Below are 14,324 nucleotides of genomic sequence, written 5' to 3'. Positions count from 1 at the left end.
TAAAATTTATGTATTTTAATTGGAGGCTAATTATTTTACAATATTGTGGTGGGTTTTGCCACATATTCACATGAATCAGCCATGGGTGTACATGTGCTCCACATCCTGAACATCCTGCCCACCTCCCTCCCCATCCCATCCCTCAGGGTCATCCCAGTGCACCAGCCCTGAGCACCCTGTCTCATGCATCGAACCTGGACTGGCAGCCTGTTTCACATATGATAATATACATGTTTCAATGCTATTTTCTCAAATCATCCCATGCTCGCCTTCTCCCACAGAGTCCAAAAGACTCTTCTATACATCTGTGTCTCTTTTGCTGTCTCACATATAGGGTCATTGTTATCATCTTTCTAAATTCCATATGTATGTGTTACTATACTGTATGGATGTTTTTCTTTCTGACTTACTTCACTCTGTAACTGATATGCAGAGTGCATCATGAGAAACGCTGGCTGGATGAAGCACAAGCTGGAATCAAGATTGCTGGGAGAAATATCAATAACCTCTGATATGCAAATGATGCCACCCTTATGGCAGAAAGTGAAGAGGAACTAAAAAAGCCTCTTGATGAAAGTGAAAGAGATGAGTGAAAAAGTTGGCTTAAAGCTCAACATTCAGAAAATGAAGATCATGGCATCTGGTCCCATCACTTCATGGCAAATAGATGGGGAAACAGTGGAAACAGTGACAGACTGTATCTTTTTGGGGCTCCAAAATCACTGCAGATGGTGATTGCAGCCATGATATTAAAAGATGCTTACTCCTTGGAAGAAAAGTTTTGACCAACCTAGACAGCATATTAAAAAGCAGACATTACTTTGCCAACAAAGGTCCATCTAGTCAAAGCTATGGTTTTTCCAATAGTCATGTATAAATGTGAGAGTTGGACTATAAAAAAAGCTAAGTGCAGAAGAATTGATGCTTTTGAACTGTGGTGTTGGAGAAGACTCTTGAGAGTCCCCTGGACTGCAAGGAGATCCAACCAGTCCATCCTCAAGGAAATCAGTCCTGAATATTCATTGGAAGGACTGATGCTGAAGCTGAAGCTCCAATACTTTGGCCACCTGATGTGAAGAGCTGACTCATTGGAAAAGACCCTGATGCTGGGAAAGATTGAAGGCAGGAGAAGGGAACTAGAGAGGAAGAGATGGTTGGACGGCACCACAGACTCAATGGACATGAGTTTGAGTAAACTCAGGGAGTTGGTGATGGACAGGGAGACCTGGCGTGCTGCAGTTCATGGGGTGGCAAAGAGTCGGACATGACTGAGCAAGTGAACTGTACTGAACTGACCTAGCTTATGATGACTGATATAAATACCTAGCCTTAATACATGATCTTCACTCTGATATTTGGTGTCATTATTTTATTTTATCTTATTTCAGCTTTCAATACTGGTTGAAACCTTTAAACTGATGTCATGATTCAGTAATGAGTTGCAACTTGCAGTTTGTAAAATGTTGCTCTATGCAGTGTCCACTAGTCCCATAGCTAATCCTCTCTCAAAATTTCTGTAATGTTAGTAACTCACATTTCTCTACAGGATTGTGGTTATGGAGAGGGTGGAGATGCATACTGCACAGCCTGCCCTCCCCGCAGATACAAAAGCAGCTGGGGACACCATAGATGTCAGACTTGCATCACCTGTGCTGTTATCAATCGTATCCAGAAGGCCAATTGTACAGCCACCTCTAATGCCATCTGTGGGAACTGTCTGCCCAGGTGAGCCTTCTGTATGAGATCAAGTTCCTCTGATCCTTCTCTAGCCCTTGGAGGTCTCACTGACCCTTACCTCTCAGAGCCTAGTTGAAGTATTCTAACTGTCCATATAAAGATGAGGTTAAGCTCCCATGAGGGCAAAACAGTATCTTCTCAAGATCCTTCTATAAAGTGCCTAGCACACAGTCAGTTATAGATGAGTTGTAAACAGCTTTTTTTATCATGCTGGCATACTTTGCTCAGACCCAAGTTTCAAGGTAAATCTCACTGTAGATCTAAAAAATTAGGAACAGTTGGCATCAAAGCAATGTTTCCTTCTCTTGTGAGACCAGTTCCTCTTTTGGCTATAGGGTTTGATGAATGGGGGAAGAGGTGAGGAGTCTAGAATTATAAGTCAGAAATAGACACAGAGGCAGAGAACTCAAGAGGAGTCAGAATGAGAGATGGCTTCCTAGAAGACGAGACTCTTAGAAGCTGCCTATGGTTCAAGACAGACCAATCCAAGTACATTGCTTGTTTGATCACCTTGCCATTTCTTATTGTTCTGACCACAGATTCTACCAAAAGACACGTATTGGAGGCCTGCAAGATCAAGAATGTATCCCGTGCACAAAACAGACACCCACCTCTGAAGTTCAGTGTGTGTATCCAGTTCTCTTCTCCCCTTTCTTCCCCAATCCATTGGACGACAGCAAAATGGGGTAGTAAAGTCTTCCCCTACCCTCTTCTAATCCTTCCTATAGGGTAGATTGTCAAGGGAATCTGTTACATTTGAATAATAGTTTCACAATATATTTTCTGTGTGACCTTCTAAAAATCATTGGAACTCACTGAACTTCATTTCCCTTATCTGAAAAAAATGTAAGTTATGAAAACTGTTGTTCTTCATACCTTGTGGGATGCTATTTCTAATGAAATAATAGGTTAGAAGCACTTTTTAAATTATAACATTTGTACACTTGTGGATTATTTATTTGAAGTTTATAGAAGTCCCTAATGATTAGGAATGGGAACAGGCTGAAGTACTAGGATCTAGTCTGTACCCATATCACTATCCATTTATATGTCTATCATTTGTGTCTATCTACTGTCTATATGTCAACTCACATTTTTTTGAGTGATATCTTTTTAAAGAATTAACTATTTTAATGTTATTTTATTTTAAAATAAAAATATTTTAAATGCAGAAAAATACTAAAAAATAAAAATGTTCAGTTATACAGTATCAGTATACAGTTCAGTTCAGTTCAGTCACTCAGTCATGTCCGACTCTTTGAGACCCCATGAACTGCAGCATGCCAGGCCTCCCTGTCCATCACCAACTTCCAGATCCACCCAAATTCATGTCCATCGAGTTAGTGATGCCATCCAACCATCTCATCCTCTGTCGTCCCCTTCTTCTCCTGCCCTCAATCTTTCCCAGTATCAGGGGCTTTTCCAACGAGTGAGCTCTTCGCATCAGGTGGCCAAAGTATTGGAGTTTCAGCTTCAACATCAGTCCTTCCAATGAACACCCAGGACTGATCTCCTTTAGGATGGACTGGTTGGATCTCCTTGCAGTTCAAGGGACTCTCAAGAGTCTTCTCCAACACCACAGTTCAAAAGCATCAGTTCTTCCATGGTCAGCTTTCTTTATAGTCCAACTCTCACATCCATACATGACCACTGGAAAAACCATAGCCTTGACTAGACAGACCTTTGTTGGCAAAGTAATGTCTCTGCTTTTTAATATGCTGTCTAGGTTGGTACCCCACTCCAGTACACTTGCCTGGAAAATCCCATGGATGGAGGAGCCTGGTAGGCTGCAGTTCATGGGGTCGCTAAGAGTCAGATACGACTGAGCAACTTCACTTTCACTTTTCACTTTCATGCATTGGAGAAGGAAATGGCAACCCACTCCAGTGTTCTTGCCTGGAGAATCCCAGGGACAGGGGAGCCTGGTGGGCTGCCGTCTATAGGGTCGCACAGAGTCGGACACGACTGAAATGACTTAGCTAGGTTGGTCATAATTTTCCTTCCAAGGAGAAAGCATCTTTTAATTTCATGGCTGCAATCACCATCTGCAGTGATTTTGGAGCCCCCAAAAATAAAGTAGCCACTGTTTCCCCATCTATTTGCCATGAACTGATGGGACTAGATGTCATGATCTTTGTTATCTGAATGTTGAGCTTTAAGCCAACATTTTCGCTTTCCTCTTTCACTTTCATCAAGAGGCTCTTTAGTTCTTCTTCACTTTCTGCCATAAGAGTGGCGTCATCTGCATATCTGAGGTTATTGATATTTTTCCTGGCAATCTTGATTCCAGCTTGTGCTTTCTCCAGCACAGCATTCATGACTTACTCTGCATATAAGTTAAATAGGCAGGGTGACAATATACAGCCTTGACGTACTCCTTTTCCTATTTGGAACCAGTCTGTTGTTCCATATCCAGTTCTAACTGTTGCTTCCTGACCTGCACACAGGTTTCTCAAGAGACAAGTCAGGTGGTCTGGTATTCCCATCTCTTTAAGAATTTTCCACAGTCTATTTTGATAAATCTTTAAATCATACATATTTGCTTCAGATATGTTTTAAAACGAAGATTCCACAGGTTAAACGGAGCTCACTTTTCTGTTCTTTCTGAGTTTCAGTCTCTCTTTACCTCCCCAGTAACCAGTAACATGAATTTTATATATCTTGTTGGTAGGATATATTACAGTAACAAACTCCCAAATCTCAATGGTTTAATATAATAAAAGTTTGCTTTTTGCTATGCAAAGGTCTTCTTCCACCTTGTGACTATACCATCAAATTATATGACTTCCAGATTGGTGGGACAGGGTAAAAGATAGAGGAGACAGACATATTAGCAGTTAACTGTTTCAGTCTGCAGGCAACATATATTACTCCCACTCACAGTTCATTGGCCAAAATTACTCTGATGGCCTTACTACAAGGGTATATGGGATATGTAGAGAAGCGTGTGGATAACTGGTGAGCATTATGACTCTGCCATACTCTCCAACCATATTTTGATACATGTAAATACATATATATATTCATAGCCAATATATGCTATTTTTAAAATTTTGTAATATTTTGCATAAATGATATCAAACTATATACTCTCCAATTTACTTTTCCTCTCTGGATTATTAAGCAACTTAGCAGCAGTAGCAGAAGCATATAGGTCTTTTATTTCAAATGCTATATAATATTACATTATAGAATTATATCATGATTTATTTATCCTGTGCCCTGATGAACATTTTAGTTTGTTTCTATTTTTCTAGGTTATATAACTAAATATGACATGGAAAGACCATAGGATATGTGAATCTTCAAGTAGCTATACTAATTTATACCATGTCAGCAATAGATTTGAATTCCTCCACTTTGTTCTGTACACTTTTCCTTGCTCTACAAGGGAGTAGAACCAATTTAGCAGCCCTAATTGAGGAAGACCCTAGGGAGAGGGTGCTGGCTTGAGGATGTCCAGACCCAGTGTCAGGATGACTACTGACTGCCTATTGTGACTGACCTCCCCCACTTTTTTGTCTCACAGGTGCCTTCCAGCTGAGCTTAGTGAAGGCAGATGTACCCACAGTATCCCCTAAGGAGGCCACACTTGTTGCACTGGTGAGCAGTCTGCTCGTGGTGTTTACCCTGGCCTTCCTGGGGCTCTTCTTCCTCTACTGCAAGCAGTTCTTCAACAGACATTGCCAGCGTGGTAAGGGTAGCTGATTCACATATTACATGAATCAGGAGCAAGTTTCTGACTAGCTGAATAGAGGAATTTTCTGGGATTGAGAGTTAACAGACTTTCCCTACAGTGATGAAAAGCCTCAAAGGTAGACTATCTGGGGGTAGCAATGGGCACAAGACTTCAGAGATAATTGAAGGTGACCCTGTGAGTTTATGGGCCCTGGTTCATTAAGGTACGGGAGTTCATAAAGGACTACAACATTATGGGAAAACCCTTGAGAAAGGCATCTGGAGACCTAGGTTCTAAATCTACCTCTGAATCACTGTGTAATTCCAGATAAGTCATCTAGCTTCTTTCTCCTTAATATTTAAATCTTTCTCCTTAACCTTTAAAATGATAGAGTTGATTTCTAAGTTCTTTTCTAGCTAGTCATTTATACAAATAGGTACAGATTCTGCAGCATGTCAGAAAAGGAGGAAGGCTGGCTGGAATGAGATGTGACTATAATTAAAGTGAGTGAGGTCTCAGGCAATGGTTGTCAGTACAGTGATATACCAGATGTGAGTAACAGAGTTCAGTGTCCAGAGGAATTGACAAAATTAGACATTTTTTCTCAGACACTAATGATACCCAAAGAGGTCTGGCCCAGCCCATAGGAGATTTAAAGTCAGGAATAACATCATGATCTGTTTTCAGCACAAGTCCAGCCATTAGCCAAGAATGTGGGACAGAAAGTCCAGGTCACTGAGGGCAAATATGGGGGAGGTGGGATGGTGGCTGGCCAAAACCAAACAAGGGGTTAAATTTTTAATCAAGAGTACTGAGTCTTGGTGTATCTTCAGTGCCCTCAAGGGAGCTGAGAGCTAAACAGAAACACCAAAATAGGAACCCAGGCTAGTAAATGGAGTTGACTTAGTAAGGGAAGACATATTCTAATAGATATACAGATGCTTAGGACTCCTCATCAGTCTACTAGATATTGAATCCAAAGCAACACTACTTTTTTCAACCTCTGTGTAAAGATTCTGCTTATATAGACCTGCCTTTAACAGGTTCAGATCTAGGGCCTGCTACATGATTTTAAAAAAGACTAGCAGATATGTTTGACTCTACCATTTAAGTGGAGATAAATCTAGAATTTCAAGGGATGCAGGGCACAAGGGGAACACTATTATCCCTTTGTGGTTGAGTCGCTAAGTCGTGTCCAACTCTTGCAACCCCATGGACTGTAGCCTGCCAGATTCCTCTGTCCATGGGATTCTCCAAGAAACAATTCTGGAGTGGGTTGCCATTTCCTTATTATCCCTTTATGACCCTTCTAAAACTCTGCTTCCCTCACCTCTACTCTCTGATGTCTCCCAGAACATTGTGGCTCAGGGTGAACCATCTTGTCTCTGACTTTGGGGGCCAGTTTTTCAGATAAGAGCAGTTGACCAGTCCCTGGGCATAGGCAATGAAACATGTTGGCTCCAGGGCCCAGAAGGAAGAAGATGAAGCAACATTTGAGAGCTGCCTGTTTCCCTCCCCCTGCCTTAGGAGAGGAGAAATAAATAACCTTTCTCAGCACCTTCTCTGTCTTCAAAATAATAATGCAGTATGCTTCTCTGAGAATATGAGGGCAGGTAGCTCCTTCATGGTCTCCATAGGGGAAATAGGGCAAGACATTTTCTCATTTGGGGAAGGTGCTTATAAGAAGTCACTGACTTTTATGCATACTGGACTTGTATAGGTGAGATTAATATGTGAATTGGATCCAACATAAGGTACAATAGAGAGGAGTAAGAATTGTGACAAACTGAATAGTTCATCCCCTGTCTAAAGGGAATCTACTACCTACCCAGCTTTAGCTGTTTATTACAATGTAAGAATATTCAATGTTTCAAAACCTGAATTTTCAAGAGAAGCCAAGAATCTAAATTTTTGTATGAAACAGTGTTCAGTTCTAGCAATGAGTTGTAATTAAAAGCAACCAAAGCCACAATGCAGGGGTCAAACAAACACACATCCCATAGGCCCTTAGTTGGTAACCTGATGTTGAATCGGGTTTATGCATGAAAGGCATATTAATTTTCTATCACTTCTATAGTAAATTCAGTTCAGTTTAGTCGCTTGGTCTTGTCTGACTGTTTGCAACCCCATGAGTCACAGCACGCCAGGCCTCCCTGTCCATCACCTACTCCCGGAGTTTACCCAAACTCATGTCCATCGAGTCGGTGATGCCATCCAGCCATCTCATCCTTTGTCATCCCCTTCTCCTCCTGCCCCCAATCCCTCCCAGCATCAGAGTCTTTTCCAATGAGTCACCTCTTCGCATGAGGTGGCCAAAGTATTGCAAAGTTAATAGCTTAAAATAACACTCATTTATTTTTTTTTTAATTTATTATCTGACCATTTCCATAGATCAGAAGCTTTGTAAGCTTGGCTGGATCTCCACTTAGAGTCTAACGAGGCTGAAATCAAGGTGTTGCCAAGGCTATATTCCTTTCTGGAGGCTTCAGAAGATAATCTAATTCCTGAATCATTCAGAAAGATAGAAAAATTCAGTTCCTTGCAGTTATAGGGCTGAGGTCCCATTTCCTTGCTGAGGGCCAGTCCTGGTTTCTATATACCACCTGCTTTTTGGCTTACGACCCCTTCTCATTTTCAAAACTAGCAATGGTGGTCAAGTCCTTTTCATTTCACATATTCCCTTCATAAGGACACATGTGATTACATTAGGCCCACTTGGGAAATCCAGGATAATCTACCTAGTTTAAGGTCCATAATCTTAATTCCACCTGAAAATTGCCTTTTGCCGTATAACACAACATATACACAGCAATAGCACCAGGAAATAAAGCTCATTGCCAGATCTAGAGCAGAGATTGTTAAACTCCTGCTTCCCACAAAGGATTCTCTTTCTCTGGAGAAATTCCTTTTTCCCTGATCCACCACCAGGTAGCCTCAATCTGATACCCCAATGTAAATGTGTTTCTCAACTGTGTCATCTTAGCCTGGTGCTATGTGCTCTGATTCCCAGGGATGGGAAGGAGTGCACTAGTTCCCAGATATTTCCCAATTTTGTGCTCAGGACCAGCTGCTCCACTGAGGGTAGCCCCTACTTTTGGCTTCCTCTGACCCAGTGGCTTTCTGTTTCAAGTTGCAGGAGGTTCACTGCAGTATGAGGCTGGCAAGACAGCAGAGGAGGAATCTCTCTTCCCCATACCACCTGCCCAGAAGACCAGCCCTGAGTCCCCACTGAGTGAAAGCATATTTGAGACCCAGCCACTTAATTCCATCCTAGATGACAACGGCAGCTCAACTCATGGCTTCCCCATACAAGAATCTTTTACCTTGGCCTCCTGTGCCTCAGAGAGCCACTCCCACTGGGTCCACACTCCCGTTGAATGCACAGAGCTGGACCTGCGAAAGTTTTCCAGTTCTGCTTCCTATACTAGAGCTGAGACCTTAGAAGGAAATCCAGCTGAAAGCTCTGGAGACAGGCCGGAGCTCACTGTGCTCTTTGAAGTCCTCAGCCCTTAACTCTACTGAGGTAAGCTGGAAAGGTAAGACAGAAAGGCCAGAAACTGGGGACCATCCCCAGAGGAATTATCCCCTGGAGTTCAGTAGGGCTAGGGGTAGAGGAACAGCAAGCTAAGAACACTGGTGGATGGAGGGACAACAATGGTAATGCTAATTATTTTGAGCCAGTCATTCATACATCACAGATCTGGGCCTATAGTTTTCAAGGAACTGGCCAGATTGACATAATAACAATTTCGATATCCTGGCCTTTTGCAAGCTTTCTTGGGGCCCTACTGTCTAATAGTTATATTCAGTTATCTCCCATCATGTGTTCAAGCATCAAGGTACAGTGGGAAAATACAAAAACCTCAGTATCTGTCAGTCCTATATTTCAAATCTACCTCTATTCTTTAATAGCTGTGTGAACCTTGTATAAATTCCTTCACCTCTCTGAGTCTCAGGTCCTTAATCTGTGAAAAATAAGAAATACTATTCACCTTATAGTGAGAGGTGAGTGAGAAATGGCATGTGCAAGTGCCTTTTACAGTGTCTAATTCATTAGAGGTATTTAAACCATGTGAGTTTTTCTTTCCCTTCCTTGCTCCCAGTCACAATTTATGTATCCTTACATATACACTACAGTCACCTGGTCTTCATAACATCCCTTTGTGGTAAGCAGTTCAAGGTTTGTTAGCCTCATTTTATAGAGGCAAGACCTGAGACACAGAGAGGAGAAATGATTTGCTCAAAGTCACAGAGCATTTCAGTGGCAGAACTGAGCTGAAGCCTAGGTTTTAAAGCTCCAATTCAGAGCTTGTCCAATTCAATCAATGTGACTATTCCATGGCCAATGTTGCTTTCTCAAAAGCTTAAGGAAGTAACAAGGGACAATATGAAGCATGAGAGTGGACTCTTGTTTTTCAACTAACCAACTACTTTCACCACCCATTTCAATATTTCTCCTAAGCTATGATGGTGTCCAGGTTCCCCATTGACTACCCCTCCCTATATCTTACCTAAGAAAATGTAAACAATATGTAGGTGAAAGCCAAGACTGCTACTAAGGTCAGTCTAGATACCTTCAAGGTCATATAGTCCAACCTCCCTTCCAAGTCCTTCAATCCATGCTTGAGTCCCTTTTATAATATCCTCACAAAGTGTTGGTGTCACCCTTGCTCACATACTTACAATGTCAGGAAGCTATACTCATCAATGTGTATTGTTGCTATGACTGATGGATTTGAGCTCAATGTAAAGAAAAACTTTCTTTTTCTCTACAGTAGCCAACCCTGGGTCCTGCTCTTCTCCTTGGGCCACACAGACTTCATCTGCTTCCTGTGTCATGAGATAGCCCTGAAGAAGTCTAAAGAGAGCTTCTCCTGTCTGGAAAGTACCACTTTGATTCATTTAAAGTATGGGGTACTTAAAACTGAATCCAGTTTCATGTGAAATTGTCTTACCAATGTAGAGTAAGATAGAATTGTCAAGTCATCACCTCAAACAGGTGACATTTTTCTGCTATTGTACCCTAACCACTGGCCTAAACTATTTTTTGAAGGATGGAGAGAAGAAGCAGCTAATGAGATTGCCCCATTGGTTTCTAACTTGCTCTACTCCCTCCCTAGGTCTCTTGGGCTCCTGGCGGCCCAATCATTCTCTCTGGACTCTCCTGCCTTGTTCTTAAACCACAACAGCAGCAAGGGCATGGGATATGATATCTACAACAACCTGTACTCTACAGACAGAGCACATCCTATCTCATCCTACCAAAGGATTGATTCTTCATCATTTTCCCAAGACTGACCAGCAGCATTTCTTGCTTTCCTATCCTAGGTAGCCTAGAAAGCCAGATTACCCAGTCATGGGACTACCAGACATGTTCCTAGCTCATCTTGATTATAGACAGGGGGAGAATAGATGGCAATGAATGGGGTAGAGTTTTACTGCCTGCCTTTTTGGTCAGGTGAACCTAAAGGAGGAGCCTCTCAGTATCCTATTGATACATTTGCCTTGTACTTTAGGGACAAAATCAAACTTTTCCTCTTCAGCTACTCTGCACTGCACTCCTCCCCAGTACACACACACACACCCACACATACACACACACACACCTACACACATGTTAGGAGGGGTGTGAAACCTCAGTTCCCCACACATCTCTTAGACTGCTGTGGCTGTGACAATCACAGAGCTAATCCCTTTGCCCCCCGGGGTTTTCCTTTCCACCTACAGGTTTCTTAACTTCTTTAGTGGGGATCCAACTCCGTTTATTTTTTACCTTTAAAATGGTACTTCCTAAAGTTCCTTTTATCTTATTTCTCTTCTTTTCTTGCCTCTTTTGTCCCTTCATGGTGCCTGATCTTCTTAAGCCCAAGGCTGAGTCTCTACATTCCCAGGGCCAAACTCAGAGCTCAGAGCATTGGTCTTTAGGGTGACTGTGAAGTCCCTGAGCTCTAGGGGAGACACTTAAGATGTTGGGTTTTCATTAAAGCCTGCCCTAGGACCTCTCAGGAAACATTGGTGCTTTCTTAGTTTAGAGAAAACCAACCAATTTCTAAGCCTTTACGACCAGTTTCACATGCTTCTTAGAATAAAGCAAAACTGCTCCCTTCATGGCTGATGCCACAGGGTAGGTTGGAACATCGAGGCTCAGGTGTAGGCACCATGTATTGTTTTTAAGTCTCCCTTATGTCCACAATAGGCCAATTAGGCTGACATCTACTCCCTCACATAGGTCAAATTGCCCAGATGAATAGAGAAACTATTTTATTTGCTTGGTATTAATAGCAGCCTATATAGTCCAGCATACCCAGAAGAGAGCTATACAAAATATATCTTAGTGACCTGGATAACCACGATGGTGTGGTCACTCACCCAGAGCCAGTATGAAGTATGGAGTATGAAGTTAAGTGGGCCCTAGGAAACACTGCTGTCAATAAAGCTAGTGGAGGTGATGGAATTCCAGCAGAGCTATTTAAATTCCTAAAAGTTGATGCTATCAAAGTGCTGCACTCAATACGTCAGCAAATTTGGAAAACCCAGCGGTGGCCACAGGACTGGAAAAGGTCAATCCTCATCCAAATTTTCAAGAAGGGCAGTACAAAAGAATGTTAAAACCACCAGACAGTTGCACTCATCTCCCATGCTAGTAAGGTTATGCTCAAAATCCTTCATGCTAGGCTTCAGCATTACATTAACTGAGAATTTCCAGATGTCCAAGCTGCATTTAGAAAAGGCAGAGGAATCAGAGACCAAATTGCCAACATTCACTGATCATAGAGAAAGCAAGGTAATTCCAGAAAAACATCTGCCTCTGTTTCATCTACTACACTAAAGCCTTTGACTGTGTGGAGCATAACAAACTGTGGAAAGCTCTTAGAGAGATCTTATCTGTCTCTGAGAAACGTATATGCTAGTTAAGAAGCAACAGTTAGAACCTTATATGGAACAACTGCCATAAGGGTGGTGTCATCTGCATATCTGAGGTTATTGATACTTTTCCCAGCAATCTTGATTCCAGTTTGTGCTTCATCCAGCCCGGCATTTCTCATGATGTACTCTGCATATAAGTTAAATAAGCAGAATGACAATATACAACCTTGACGCACTCTTTTCCCAATTTGGAATCAGTCCATTGTTCCATGTTCAGTTCTAACTGTTGCTTCTTGACCTGCATACGACTTTCTTAGGAGGCAAGTAATGTGGTCTGGTATTCCCATTTCTTTAAGAATTCCCCACAGTTTCCTGTGATTCACACAGACAAAGGCTTTGGAGTAGTCAATGAAGCATAAGCAGATGTTTTTCTGAAATTCTCTTGATCCAACAGATGTTGGCAATGTGATCTCTGGTTCTTCTGCCTTTTCTAAATCCACCTTGAACATCTGGGAGTTCTTGGTTCACATACTGTTGAAGCCCAGCATAGAGAATTTTGAGCATTACTCTGCTAGCATGTGAAATGAGTGCAATTTTGCAGTAGTTTGAACATTCTTTCGCATTGCCTTTCTTTGGGATTGGAATGAAAACTGACCTTTTCCAGTCCTGTGTCCACTGCTGGGTTTTCCAAATTTACTGGGATATTGAGTGTAGCACTTTAACACCATCCTTATGGCAGAAAACAAAGAGAAACTAAAGAGCCTCTTGATGAAGGCGAAAGGAGAGTGAAAAGGCTAGCTTAAAACTCAACATTCAAAAAACAAAGATCATGGCATCTGGTCCCAGCACTTCATGGCAAATAGATGGGGAAACAATGAAAACAGTGACAGACTTTATTTTCTAGGACTCCAAAATCCCTGCAGATGATGACTGTAGCCATGACATTAAAAAATGCTTCCACCTTTGAAGAATAGCTATGACCAACCTAGACAGCATATTAAAAAGCAGAGACATTACTTTGCCAACAAAGGGCCATCTAGTCAAAGCTATGGTTTTTCCCCTAATCATGTATGAATGTGAGAGTTGGACCGTAAAGAAAGCTGAGAGCCAAAGACTTGATGCTTCTGCACTGTGGTGTTGGAAAAGACTCTTAAGAATCCTTTGGACAACAAGGAGATCAAACCAATCAATACTAAAGAAAATCAATACTGAATATTCATTGGAAGGACTGATGCTAAAGCTGAAGCTCCAATACTTTGGCCACCTGATGCAAAGAGCTGACTCACTGGAAAAGACCCTGATGCTGGGAAAGATTGAAGGCAGGAGGAAAAGGGTACAATAGAGGATGAGATTTTTGGATGGCATCACCGACTCAATGGATATGAGTTTGAGCAAGCTCCGGGAGATGGTGAAGGACAAGGAAGCCTGGTGTCCTGCAGTCCATGGGGTCGCAAAGAGTCGGGCATGACTGAGTAACTGGACAACAACAACATGGAACAGCTGACTGGTTCAGGGTCACAGAATTACAAGAAAGGAGTACAACAAGGCTGTTTATTGTCATCCTTTTTATTTAACTCATACACAGAGCACATCATGCGAAATTCCAGGCTGGATGAGTTATAAGCTGGAATCAAGATTTCTGGGAGAAATATCAACAACCTCAGGTATGTGGATGATACCACTCTGATGCCAAAAAGTGAAGAGGAACTAAAGAACCTCTTGATGAGGGTGAAGGAAGAGAGTGAAAAAGCTTAAAATTCAATATTAAAAAAACTAAGATCATGGCATCCAGTTCCATCACTTCATGGCAAATATAAGGGCAAAAGGTGGAAGCAGTGACAGATTTCCTCTTCTTGGGGTCTAAAACCACTGTGGATGGTGACTACAGCCATGAAATTAGAAGATGATTGCTTCTTGGCAGGAAAGCTATGACAAACCTAGACAGTGGGTTAAAAAGCAAAGACTTCACTTTACTGACAAAGGTCCATAGAGTCAAGGCTATGGTCTTTCCAGTAGTTATGTATGGTAGTGAGAGCTGGAT

General features: G+C 41.9%; 1 protein-coding gene across 3 annotated transcripts in view; it reads left to right on the top strand.

Moving 5' to 3' along the window:
* EDA2R (ectodysplasin A2 receptor) overlaps positions 1 to 13,108 on the top strand; it is a 98,643-nt gene extending 85,535 nt beyond the window's left edge. Inside the window, exons 3-8 of one of the 3 annotated variants that reach the window (XR_011446147.1) lie at positions 1,547 to 1,725; positions 2,277 to 2,362; positions 5,267 to 5,431; positions 8,553 to 8,939; positions 10,192 to 11,905; positions 12,998 to 13,108. Coding sequence is in view for 1 of the 3 variants with exons in the window: in XM_070290267.1 (XP_070146368.1) it covers positions 1,547 to 1,725; positions 2,277 to 2,362; positions 5,267 to 5,431; positions 8,547 to 8,929 (813 nt within the window). In the remaining 2 variants the exon portion in view is untranslated. Of the gene's footprint in view, positions 1 to 1,546; positions 1,726 to 2,276; positions 2,363 to 5,266; positions 5,432 to 8,546; positions 8,953 to 10,191; positions 11,906 to 12,997 lie in introns of those variants that run through there. The other 2 variants (XR_011446146.1, XM_070290267.1) reach the window with 2 other exon arrangements.
* Positions 13,109 to 14,324: the final 1,216 nt, after the last annotated feature.

Source organism: Ovis canadensis, chromosome X (assembly GCF_042477335.2).
Source record: "Ovis canadensis isolate MfBH-ARS-UI-01 breed Bighorn chromosome X, ARS-UI_OviCan_v2, whole genome shotgun sequence".
In the NCBI taxonomy this organism is placed as follows: Eukaryota; Metazoa; Chordata; class Mammalia; order Artiodactyla; family Bovidae; genus Ovis; species Ovis canadensis.
The sequence above is the reverse complement of the archived record's forward strand: the minus strand, read 5'-3'. Positions and strand labels throughout refer to the sequence as shown.